The sequence below is a fragment of the Corvus brachyrhynchos genome, unplaced genomic scaffold, assembly GCF_000691975.1.
Source record: "Corvus brachyrhynchos isolate BGI_N302 unplaced genomic scaffold, ASM69197v1 scaffold454, whole genome shotgun sequence".
Taxonomy (NCBI): domain Eukaryota; kingdom Metazoa; phylum Chordata; class Aves; order Passeriformes; family Corvidae; genus Corvus; species Corvus brachyrhynchos.
In genome coordinates, this window is record NW_008237525.1 from 966,728 (window position 1) to 979,295 (window position 12,568).

General features: G+C 50.8%; 1 protein-coding gene across 3 annotated transcripts in view; it reads right to left on the reverse strand.

The window, feature by feature from the left end:
* Positions 1-1,629: 1,629 nt before the first annotated feature.
* The window catches only part of PTAFR (platelet activating factor receptor), a 13,629-nt gene continuing 2,690 nt past the window's right edge, over positions 1,630-12,568 (reverse strand). Inside the window, exons 2-4 of one of the 3 annotated variants that reach the window (XM_017731574.1) lie at positions 9,962-10,148; positions 5,750-6,003; positions 1,630-5,203 (exon numbers count right to left, since the gene is read on the reverse strand). In XM_017731574.1, coding sequence (XP_017587063.1) covers positions 4,081-5,166 — 1,086 coding nt within the window. In that variant the 5' untranslated portion in view covers positions 5,167-5,203; positions 5,750-6,003; positions 9,962-10,148 and the 3' untranslated portion in view covers positions 1,630-4,080. Of the gene's footprint in view, positions 5,204-5,749; positions 6,004-8,886; positions 9,145-9,961; positions 10,149-12,568 lie in introns of all 3 variants that reach the window. The other 2 variants (XM_017731575.1, XM_017731573.1) reach the window with 2 other exon arrangements.

Below are 12,568 nucleotides of genomic sequence, written 5' to 3' on the forward strand. Positions count from 1 at the left end.
CAGGGCTGCGTTCCCGGAGCCTCCCCTCCGCTCACTGTCCCAACGGGTATTTAATAGCGGGGCCAGCCCGGCTGGGTGCCACCAAAGCCGCTCCGTCACCGCACTCCTCAGCTGGGTAGGGGAGAGAAAACAGGACCAAGGGTGGTAGGGCGACAGCAGTGCAGGAGAGATCTCTCACCCAGCACCGGTACGGCAAACATGATCCGGCTGGGGGAATCCGTTTAATTTATTGCTAGAGAAATCAGAGTAGGGTAATAAGAAATAAATCCACATCTTAATCCCCCACCCCTCCCTGCTTGTTGGACTCGGCTGTATTCCCGATTCTCTCTCTCCTCCCCACAGCAGTGCTGGGGCCGGGGAATAGGGGATCACACGCTCTCTCCCTGCCTCTCCCTCCTCAAGGGATGGACTCTTCAGTGGACTCTTCAGAATTTTCCCTGCTCCAGCGTGGCATCTTTCCCATGGGGTCAGTCTTCTAGGAACAGGCAGCTCCACTGCCGGTCCCCCATGGGGCCACAAGTCCTGCCAGCAAACCTGCTCCAGCGTGGACTTCTCTCTCCACGGGTCCGCAGGTCCTGCCAAGACTGCTCCAGCTCTGGCTTCCCACGTGGTCACAGTCTCTCGGACATCCCCCTGCTCCGGCGTGGGCTCCTCCAGGGGCTGCAGGTGCATCTCTGCACCCCCGTGCCCTCCATGGGCTGCAGGGGCACAGCTGCCCCACCATGCGCTGCCCCGCCATGGGCTGCAGGGGAATGTCAGCCCCAGCACCTGGAGCAAGTCCTGCCCTCCTTCCCCACTGACACTGGGCTCTGCATGGCTGTTTCTCACATATTCTCACTCTTTTCTTTGGCTACGAATTGCTCCTGTGCAATAACTGTTTTTCCTTCTTTATAATGTTATCCGAAAGGTGCTGCCACCGTCACTGATGGGCTCGGGTCCGCCCTGGAGCCGAATGGCTTTGGCTTCATTGGACACGGGGAAAGCTTCTGATAGCTTCCCAAAAAAAACATCCCTGCAGCCCTCCCCACCCCTCGCCTTCTCCGCTACCACAGCCTAGCCCCGCAAACCCAATCCGTTAAAATGGTTTGTCACATCTGAGCCGCACAATTGTGTTGCAGTGGGGATACTGCAACATACATATATCAAACCAGGAGTCCCGTGCAAAGGAAATATATATGGACAGACATATTCTTGCTAGCTGTTTCAGAGATGTTTATTTCTCGAGCCGCATGGCCGGAGCTCTGCCGAGGAACTGTTCCAGTCACGGGACCAAGGGTCCTTCTGCCCGCGCAGGGAACACAAACCAACCAATGGGAACGAGGCTGAGCAGGGGCAGGGAAACCCCGTGTCTGTGCCCTCAGGGCCCCTCTCCCAGGGCTCCATGGCGGGGGAGGGATGCCAACACAGTTGGTTTGTATAAATTTCCCATATGCAGGTCAGAGAGTCCAGGGGGTTTTGTCTGGTTGGGTTTTGGAGAGCTCTAGCAGATTTTTCGTAAATTGTTTCCTATCTGAACTTATTTCTTTCCCCTTCCCTTTTAGCAGGTAGAACCTTGCTGAGCCTTTAATTTCACCTCTCCCAAGAGTTCATATGATGGTTATAAAAAAAACCCAAAAGGCACATTGGAGCTGTTTCGGTGTGGTACCAAGGCTTTCCTTCAAGTATAAATACAGAAAGATGAGAAGGTCAGAAAAGTTAAAGGGCAAAACACTTGGAGAACACACTTTATTTAAAAGAACTTTTGAGGATCCATTTCATTGCAAGGTAAAGCAGAGTAATACAACATTGCAGTAAAAACAAGAAAGTAATTCCAGGAACAGAAGTGGCAGCTTAGCCTGGTTTTTAGAAATGCATTTTTACTGACTAATTACTGCAACATCTCCTGAAGTGGCCTTGGGGCTTTTCCCTCCACTTAGCCTTTTCCTGAGATGCAAGTTAATGTTTGTTCCCTGAGCCCACAGTGCTAGCCATGGAATAAAGCCTCTTATGTACCCATGGTGAAGAGCTAAACTATAAACTCTTGCGAGCTTTCCAGGAATTGGTAGATCATGCATCTACCAGCTCTCCATGTAAAATTTCTTTCCATTTCCTCCGATAGTTGCCAAACTCCATCTATTCGGGGGTTTGGGATCTGTGAAATGAGAGCTCCACTATTGCTGGGAGCCAAGGGGGGAAAGCAGGTCCCCCCCTCCCCACCAGCTGCCAAGCTCCTCATCCAGAATATGCCCACAGAACAGTGCAGAAACAGAGGCAGATTCCTCCAGCAAGCCAGATTTAGGCTTTTAAATTACAGAAATTGTTCCCTTCCCGTGTGCTGTGGCTCTGCAGAATCAGGGTGCATCTTTGAACGTGCCTGAGGAGCACGAGGTGCTGGCAAGTGTTTGTTGTGGGTGGCCATTACTGGAACAGAGCCCAGGACTAGGAGGGAGATGCATTCCTATTGTGATCAGACTGTTTCCTCTGTCTGGCACTGGGCCTGGAGTGCAGGGCTGGCCCTGGAAATGGCCTTAGAACAATAAATATCTTCGTTCTTTTCCTCATTGGCACAAATAAGGACACAAGCTGCCTGAGGAGCTCCAGAGCATACATCTGAAGGACCCATATCTCCACTGGATACAGGCAAAGCAGTACAAATATTGGCCCTGTCTTTGGAAAGGCTTGAGCTTATCTCTCCCGTTCTCAGGCAGGTGTGGGAAGGCTGCTGTCCTGCACATGAATAATTGGTGTCACAGGTCAGATACACTCTTCCTGTCATCAACAGACTAGATCATTTAGGGAACCAACAACTGTTGTGAAAACAAGTAAGTTCCCTTCTCTGCCCAATTTCCTGTGCTAGATTGAGCAATTTGGGTCAGAAAAGGAACCCGGAGTGTCTCATGACTGGTAACAGAACTCAGCACCCATGGAAAACCACTTTGCCCTGGGCACCAGTGGACTGCATCCGGCCCTGGGTGAGGGGTCTCCAGTGCTGTTGGAGTGTGTGAATTATTTGTCTGTCAAGTGCCCTGACCTAACACTTCCCTTGCTGTAGATCAAGAACTAATCAGCTTCGTTTCTTTGCAGCAGAACTGGAAAGGCTGGAGGAAGGAATAATGTAATGACTATAACCCCAATTTAAATAAATAAGTACAAAGATCCAGAAGCATTTTAAGCTTTTTTTTCTTATCATAATGCCCATGCTGACAGTAGTCCTCTGTTATCTGGAGCCTCCTGAGCAAGACTGGGTGTCACAAACAGATGCAGTCAGTCAGAAATTACTAAACTGAGTGCATGAGGCCACTGGCTGGCCAGTTCTGCTCTCACACAGGAAGCCAAGGCAGACCATAGTGGCCTTTGGCCATAATGCTGATCTGGTGGAGGGGGAGGGAGTTGTGCTGAGGCACTGCCAATTTCTCTTCCTTTCCTTCCCTACTTTACTGACTCAAGATCTGGAAGCAAAGATTCATAATAGCTACTCCCAGACATCTATTGAGTTTGGATCCCAGAAGACCAGGTGAGTCGGTAAGAAGGGATGAAGGGATCAGAGGTGCAGATCTCTTTGACAGCAGTTGAGGATGTCCATGGACTACGTCCCTTACAGCCACCCAAGAGCTTTGTCAGCTCAGACTCTCTTCACAGGACCATGTAAGCTGCTTAGAAAAGCCACCAGATGATACTCACAGCTCAGTCTGTTCTTCCAGATCTTTTAGAAGTCCCTTACAGCTCTGATACTGGATCCTCTGCGAGAGCTGGGCAGGCAGAGGAGCAGGGATGGGTAATTTTGGCGTGCTCAGCTTCTAGCTGCTCACTGGAGAGGCTCAGTGACATACTTCTTTCACATTAAAGCAGGTCATCTGAGCTGTTCTCAGTGCCCATGAGAACACCAGCCCGGACAGAAGGAGCTTTGCTGCCAGATTACTGCAGGTTCCAGTTCTGCCAATTGCATGTGATAGAAGAAAGGAGTGTCCATTCTTCTATCTAACGGGAAAAAGAAAATATAAAATCCTGGTCCTCTGTTGTGTCCCTTGGCGCCTCTTCCTGAGAAAAGATGAGTGAATAATTCACACCTCTCCATGTGCAATCAGAACATGCAGAGTGGCCCTAACAGATCCTAATGGCTTCCTCTTGATGAATGGTGCCCTCGATCACCGTGTCTGTTGTTTGCCTGGAGCACTTGCGACTCCCTTTCATGCTTTTCAGGTTTTCAGAAAGATGCTTCTGGAACTTCTTGGTGAGGAAGCAGTAGATGATCGGGTCCAACACACAGTTTGTACTCAAGAGGCACAAAGTCACCTGGTGAGCATCGTTGAGCTGCTGGCGCAGCTGACAGTTTTCCTTCTTCCACTGCTCCAGAACAGTCAGAGTCCAGGGCAGGTCCACGATGTGATGGGGCACAAAGCTTATGATGAATACAGCCAGCACTGTGCACACCATCCAGAGGGCCCTTTGCTTGACGTGAGTGCTCTTCCGTGGATGCACTGACTTGGAGAACAAGGTCCTGATAATGACAATGTTCCAACCTAGTATTAAAAAGAAAATGATATAGAAGAGGATGCAGATGATGACATGAATGGCGAGAACAGCTGAAACATCACTCGAGGAGTCATAGCGCTCAAAGCACCGCGTGAAATTCCTGGAGTCAACCTCCTCCTGATTAGTATTATTGTCAAAAAGGTAATACAAAGAGCTGCCCACTATTATGATCCAGATAGCTGCTGATAGGTAGATACCTCTCCTCTGGGTGGTCAGCTGAGCAGCTTTAATAGGATTAGTCACAGCTTGGTAACGATTGTATGTGATGACCATCAGAAAGGCAACAGAAGAGTAAGTATTAACAAAAAATAAACACCCAGCCACATTACAGAGGAACTCAGGCATGATCCAGTCTCCATGGTGGTAGTAGTAAACAATCCACATTGGCATTGTAACTAAAAAGAGCAAGTCAGCTACTGTCAGGTTCACCATGAATATCTTGATTTCAGTGAGTTTCTTGGTGGGGTAAATATGGCTGAAAATCCAGAGAACATAGCAGTTGGCAACAAAGCCCAAAATGAAAATAATGCTGTAGAAAACAGTGAAGAGGTTGTAGCGAAACTCGGAGTCTATGTGGCATGAAATGTAGGAATCAGCACTGCTTTCCGCACCCTCTTTGCCCTTTCCAGACATCATGGTGTTGAGTGGGCACATCTAAAGCACAACTTCCTGCTGTAGCTTTTCTTCTTACCTAAAAATAGAAAGCATAAATCAAGCTGATTGGTTTGGCCCCATTGCCAAGCCAAACCCCACCTTTCATTTTCAGCTATGACCATAGGAGTTCTGCTGATGCCTTGGTTCCAGCCAGACACCTGCCCTGTCTCCTTGCTCCTCTCTTTGATCCCATTTCCACAACATACAAAAAAACCCCTCTGTGTCTTCATCCAGCATTGTTTGCTACAATGAGGTCTCAGATCACTCATCTCTAATCTTAAAATACTTTTCTGCATGAGAGTTCTTAGATAAAATAATCTGTTCCTAGCTAAAAATAATATGAGCCCTGTCTCAAGCTTCTTTAATCTTTTACTATAATCAGGACTGTTTTCTATGACTCGTCCTGTCCCTGCATCTGGTTCTCGTTTCTTCCCCTGCCACCTCCCCCATGCCCCTACCTCCCACCATGGTTCCTGATACTTTTTAACTTGTTTATACTTATTTTAAAGTGAAACAATATGTGGTAAAAATGTCTCACAGAATCCCAGAAGAGTTGGGGTTGGAAAAGACCTAGGGAGATCACCTGGCCCAGCCCCTGCTGAAGCAGATTCCCCTGAGAAGGTTGTACAGGATGGCATCCAGATGGGGTTTGAATAACTCCAGGGAAGGAGACTCCACAGCCTCTCTGGGCAGCCCGTTCCAGGGCTTTGTCACCCTCACAGCTAAGTTTTTCTCATATTCAGATCGAACTTCCTGTGTTTCAGTTTGTGCCTGGTGTCCATGTCCTGTTGCTGACCACCACTGAAAAGAGTCTGGTCCTGTTGTCCTCATCCCTCCCTGCAGACACAGACAGACAGGGATGAGGTTCCCTCTGGGAAATCTCTTCTCAAGGCTGAACAGCCCCCGCTCCCTCAGCCTTTCCTCATCAGAGAGATGCTCCAGTCCCCTTCATCATCTCTGCAGCCTCTACTAGACCCAGGAGCTTCATGACTTCCTTGAGGAGTTTAATTCTAGATTGAGGAGCCCAGAAGTGGACACAGCACTCCAGATGTGGCCTCACCTGGGCTGACTAGAGGGGCGGGATCACCTTCTTCAACCTGCTACAGTCTTCCTCATGTGCCCCAGGACACCACTGGCATTCTTGGCCACGAAGGCACACTGCTGGCTCGTGGGAGTCTGTCAGGACCCCCAGGTCCTTCCCACAGAGCTGCTGTCCAGCAGGGCAGCCTCCAGCAGGTACTAGTGCATGGGGTTATTCCTCTCCAGGCACAGGACTCTGCACTTGCCATTGCTGAATGCATGAGGTTCCTCTCCAGCCTGCCCAGGTCTGGATAAATGGCAGCCCAGGGCTGGTGTATCACTACTCCTCCCAGCTCTGTTTCCTCAGCAGACCTGCTGGGCATGGGGTCGTTTCCAGTCACCATCTACCTGTTGTTTTCTGATATTTTCCTGCTTACACTTGTAGAGACTGTGTTTGGTCTCTCAGCTTCCGGCACTGCAGACACCCAACATCCCCTTCACAGGCCACCAGACCTCTCAGTTGTTGTTCTCAGTAAATAATGAGTGATGTTTTGTGCCACATTGTTAATTCTCACCTCAGGGTATCTATCTTAAAGTCTTGGCTATCATCATTTTGAACTCAAGTTGTCATCAAATCAACCTGTCTCCCTTCCCCCCTGCCCCATTTCTTTGTCAGATGCAAGAGGCAGCAGCAGCAATTCTGCACTTCCATGTCAGGCTGTTGGCAAACACTGTCTCTACAGAAACACCTTCAGGGTTTGGTATTAGCAGTCTCCACCTCACTGGGGATTTCTTCAACTCTTGCCTACAGTTTGAACATATCAGTCAGTCCATCCCTGGAAGTCTCCAAGGCCAGGTTGGACGGGGCTTGGAGCAACCCGGGATAGTGGAAAGTGTCGCTGCCCATGATGGGGCAGAATGAGATGAGCCCAAACCAGTCTGTGGTTATATGATTCTGTATCAAATTTCTGCATCCTCAATATTGTACATCCCTGTCTCAGTTCTACATGAATCTCATCTAATCCCTTGTATACTTTAACCTGCTGCTTTTACCCTTCAGAGGACGCGCAACCTGCTCCCAGCTCCAGCACTGACTGCCTGTGTGATGCTGGGCAAGCACTTACGTCACCATGACACGCTCCTGCAGGTCTGCATGTTTTTCTCTCCCTGTCCCTTCATGGCAAGACAAGTGGCTGCTGCAGGGAGAGCAGTGGGAGAGCCCTCAGTGGGGCTGCTTGCTGGGGCTGAGACTGCTGAGTTTTTAATGGAATTGTCAGAACACAGTGGTTTTCCTTGAGAGTGAGTAAACTTTACCACCAGTCATGAAGCCTAAACTGGAGTGAGTTATGCTGGGAATGCCGGGTGCTGCTCATTGTACTGGGCTTGCCTCAGCTCCACCAGCCCCATGGAAAACAGGCATTTCCCCAAAGACTTGCTGAGCAGGTGCCCTTCTGCCTCAAAACATTTTGGATCCTCCCCAGCAGCAGGCAGTGCCAGGAACCCCCATCCCATCCTCTGTGGGCTGAGTCCCCCTGGGTGCCCTTGTGCTGTTGTTCCTCATTTACACATTTGCATGTTTGCAATTTTCCTCTGCAAATGGGGAAGTCAGCTGGAGCTAGAGCTTGCTCTCCCTTTTTCCACAGAATTGCACCCCTTGGTACTGCTCTCCAGTCATTAGGAGAGGAAGGTAGCAGTCATCTTCCTGATGTCTTGTTCTTCCTCACGCCTCACAGGTCCCCTAAGGACACGACAATTACAAGATTTGGACCCTCCCAGGCAGCTGCATGCTGGGCAATGCTGGGTTCCAAGTGTCCTTATGATCAGTCTTCCAGCCACAGTCCGTGTGGAATGGACACACAGCTGTGGCAGTAGTGGGAGTTGGCCCCAGGTGACACATGTATTTCTCCTCATTCACCTTGATCTCTGCCACCCTGCTGAGAGCCCCCTGATCTCCAAAGGGCAGTAGATTATTCAGGTGATGGTAGCCAGGAGGACGAGCTAGGATGTGACACAATCAGGGTGTAGCCACAGAGTTTGGCACATCCCTCTGTCACTCACTGCTGCCCTATGGAGGGGATCCAGAGCAGGCAGGGCCCACTCTCTGTCCCCTGTTCTCCTTTGATTCATGCAGAACATAAGGCAAGTCCTGGTCATCTCAGGGATCAGCTTGCACACCCTCGTCTATGATGGATGAGAAGCAGTAATTGTCACAACGTGACCTTGCATCACTGTCTGAGTCTCAGCCCAGCTCTGCCACTCTCTGAGGGGCCATCTCCACTGCAGAGATGTGCTGGGTGGCAGGATTTGCATCTCAGCTTGGGAGGGCACCAGGCAAATATGGACATTCAGGGTAGGGGTGAGACCGTGCAGAGGCAAGACAAACTAGTGGGGAGTGTTATGTTTGATACACTACTCTGACATTAGAATAAGGAATAAAAACCCAAGAAATCCTAATAACCTAAGATCATTAGAGAACTCTTTTTTTTTTTTTCCAAATCTGCATCATAAATTCACACTGCTGTGACTATCTGCAACACCAGCAAATAGTTCTGGTGCTTAGGGCTGGGATCTTTGCAATGAAAGGTGCTCTATTCCTGTGGCACCAGAGCTGAGTATACCAAGAGTGCGGGGCTGGGGGGAGAAATCAGGTAATGCATCTCTCTAGCAGGATTCATGAGGAGAAGTGCTCACATACAATACCTGGGCACAGCTGTTGTTCACAAAGTCCCTTCAGACAGTGCCCCAGGGCACTGTCCACCTATGCCTCCATTTCTGGTGCTGCACAATGACATGGTGGCCACCAAGCTTTACCCAGGAGCTCTGGTGAACTTTACTGGTCTCCAGACTACACACCAGCTGCCAGATTTAGCAGATGGGGTGGAAGGGAGAGCAAAAATGCATGTCCTCTCCACAGCAGAGTCCTGCACAGAAGGTGGGCTTGAGCCAGAGGGCTGTGCTCTGAAATGGAGAGGTGAGTGTGAGAACATGCTCCGTGACTGCTTCCAGTCTGCTGAAATCTCTGGCAAAGGTGGCCCGCAGGAGAGGGTAGTGCCATCTCCTGGCCCCAGCAGCACCTGGTAGAGCTCACCTATCTTTGCATGAGGAGGCTGTGCTGTTCCAATGCCAGTGTCCTGCACGTAATCACAAGAGAGGTGTTCTTTCCTTCTCATGAGCCAAGTGATATTTTCTACTAAGCACGGCTTGAAGAGAACATAGCACCATTCCCCACAGAATTTACCCAATGCCCAATTCCCTCTTCAGCCTAAGGAACCCAAGCTCATGTCTCTGTACACTTGGGCATGCCCTGAGCCCTGGGCTCTGGAGCACTATACAGGGGCTCTCACTCAGCCTGTCCTGTTGAGGCAGTTCCCCTTTCTCTGAAGCCTGTTCATACTGCCTGTGCCAGCAGAAAGACAAGCAGGCACCATGGGCAGGGTATGGGTGGCTGTTCTCTGCTGCAGCAGCCTGTGCCACCTGGCCAAACCCCCTGAGACCTGCAGCCCAAGCCACTGCCTTGTCCACAGTCCCCCAGCCAGTAATCCCAGGTGGCTTGTATCATCAGCCCCACTGGATGCAGGGCTGAAGGTGGAAGTAATCAGCTGAGCAGCAGAGCATGGCCAGGACACCTGCTGATGCTGCTCCCAGTCTATAGACTCTCCCATGGACCATGCTCTCCCAGTCAGGATTTACTGGCTTATAGATGCAAGCAAGCTCTGCCATCAGCAAGAGTATATTCCAAGAGGAATAGTACTAATAAAGTATATTTTCTGCTTACCAGAGTTGAAAAAATTCAGCACAATATGTCCATCTTCAGCCTTAGTAGCGGTGGGGGTTTCACTGAGGATGCTTGGCTGTCTCCCAGATGTTATTTTCCCTGCCCCGGGGCTGGACAGTCTCCACACTGGCAGCTCTTAAGAACAGGGGACCAGAATGAGAGCAATTGCAGCATGACTGCAGAGTCACTAGAGAAGAGGAAATGTGTGACATCAGCTAAAGGAAATGAGAAATAAAATAAGCTGTAGAGGAAAGACAGCAAAGGTCTGGAAAGTCCTTAAGGCTTTTTCCTCAGAGTATCTCTGCTTCTGATGATCCTGAAAGAGGGCAAAATTGGGATTTTCCTCTAAAGGCAGATTAGGAATCCACTCTGTGTCCCCAGTTAGATTTGGGATTAGACAACTTTTTGAGCATCTTCCTCCCAAACAGATGAATGGCAGAAGAACTTCCACTTAATAACTTCCAGGAAAGGAAGAGACAGGAAACTCATATATGGACAGACTCATTCCCTAGTAGTCTCCTTTACACTTGTGTTGGAGCTAATTCAGGGATTCCAACATCACAAGCCTCCCTTTATCTCGGGCGTATTCAGCAGACAGTGAGACACCACAGCAGGACAGATCGTCACCTGTCCCATACACCATCACATTATGGCCACCGTTACCTGTGGCAGCCTGAAGCTCACTCAGCATGGCGATGCTTATGGCGGGGTGCTCAGAGAGACACCACTGACAAGCAAAGCTGCACGCATGTCCCAGCCAAGCCGTAAATCCCATGTAGCTGTAGCCAATAAATCCCCAGGCTGTAGCTCCCATGGCGATGATTAACCTGCCCTCCATGCCTTCCTCTGCCCTTACACCTGCATGCAGTACAGATGTGAGCTTAGAGCAAAAACCTCACACCTGACACACCTAAAGGAACCAGAGCTCTGAGTCTGGTGCTTGGGCTCACTGTGAAACACACTTGAACAGAGCTGCAGCGTCCATGACCAGGACAAAGGTGTGTCCAAGCCTGCCACAAGGCTGCTGAGGAATGACAGGGGCCCAAGCAACAGCAAAAGAAGCCAGTCTGCACTGGAGTTCCTCTGGAAAGGCTGGGAAAAGCTCTCCTGGCTCTTCTCACGAAATGCCCCCTATGGCAAACATTCCACAGAAGGTCCTGGCCATGTCCGTACTGTGGGGGCACCAGAGACCCCCATGGCATGACTTCATGTCCTGGGAGCCACAAGGACAGGCTGAGGGTTGTGTACCCTGCGCCTCACCACTAAGGACACCAGCCAAACTTCTCCAAGAGCAAGGAGCTGGCACAGACACTGGGACACTTTCAAGTCACACTTTTGTTGTTGGGCTGGTGAGCCCTGGCTCTGAGCTGGAATATGGCAATCTCCTCATCAGTGAAGGAGATGGGGTACTGACAGAGGAGCCAAGGTGGACAGCAGCAGTGCTGCTCTATGCTGGCTTTTGGCTCACCTGGCCTCAGGATTCCCAAGGTTATGGGCTGCACAGTACCAGGGCAGCCAGCACCATGCCAGAACCCACCCACTGTCCATGCCAGTGCCTGGGTGTCTCCAGCCAGGGACAGGCAAAGCCTGGATTGGCTCTCCCCAGAGGGTGCAGGTAGCCTTTCCCAGGGTCACTACAGAGGGAAACACCTGGCGTGCATTTCAGCACAGTGCTCTGCAGGTGTGCATCCAGGTGCCAGGCAGCTGCCAGGAGCCCCAGCTGAGCTCCAGCCAGGCTAGAGACGTGCAAGTGCTCTGCAAACTGCAGGACAATCCTGCTGCTCTGAACCCTGCTCAGGGAGAACTCCAAGACAACCGGAAGTCCATGGACACCACAACTGGCACCACAGCTGGACGTGTCTGAGCTGCTGTGGGGTCACTCTAGTCCCCCACAACAACAGCACAGGGTGGCCAAGGTATCTGGAAGCCCCCTGAGCAGAGTGTAACCCCTGTAATGTGAGGGACCTGCATAGCAACTGCACCACATGGGATGGGAGCCTCAGCAGGGTGGGCTGCACAGGAGGCTGGCATGTGGAGCAAGGGACAGCCAGGCTCTGTCTCTGTCAGGCCAGATCAGGGTGAGCTGAGGCTCTGGCAGTGATGCTCCAGAGCTGTGCTGGGATGGAAGCTGCAGCCATCTCCTTCCTTCTGCCACCAGACATCCTTCCTGCTTTCCCCTTCCCATCAGCCGCTGTAGGGATGAAGGAGCCTGAGCCTTCATGGGTGAGACAAAGCCCCAGCTCTGCCCTTTAGGCTGCTTCTGGGGATTCAAACTTAAAACCAAACAAGAGCAGGCTACGGAGTTTGGCTGACGGCCAGCCCATGTCTCTGGGGAGAGCAGCCAGTGATGTCAGGGGCATGGGGAGTGCTCGCAGGGGATGTAGCAACACTTGACAAATCTTGGCTCACTGTCCTGCCACAATGCAGCCCTTAGAGGAAACGAAAGCCTAGGGGGTTTTGGGCTGGGGAGGAACCTTCAGAAGTCTTCATCCTTCCTCTGCTCAGCCCTGCAGCATGGCCATTCTGCATCAGCAGGTTCCTTTGCCCCCATAGAGCGCCCACAGGTAGCTTCTCCTTTTTACTACCTTCCCTCCTGGGGACCCTCTT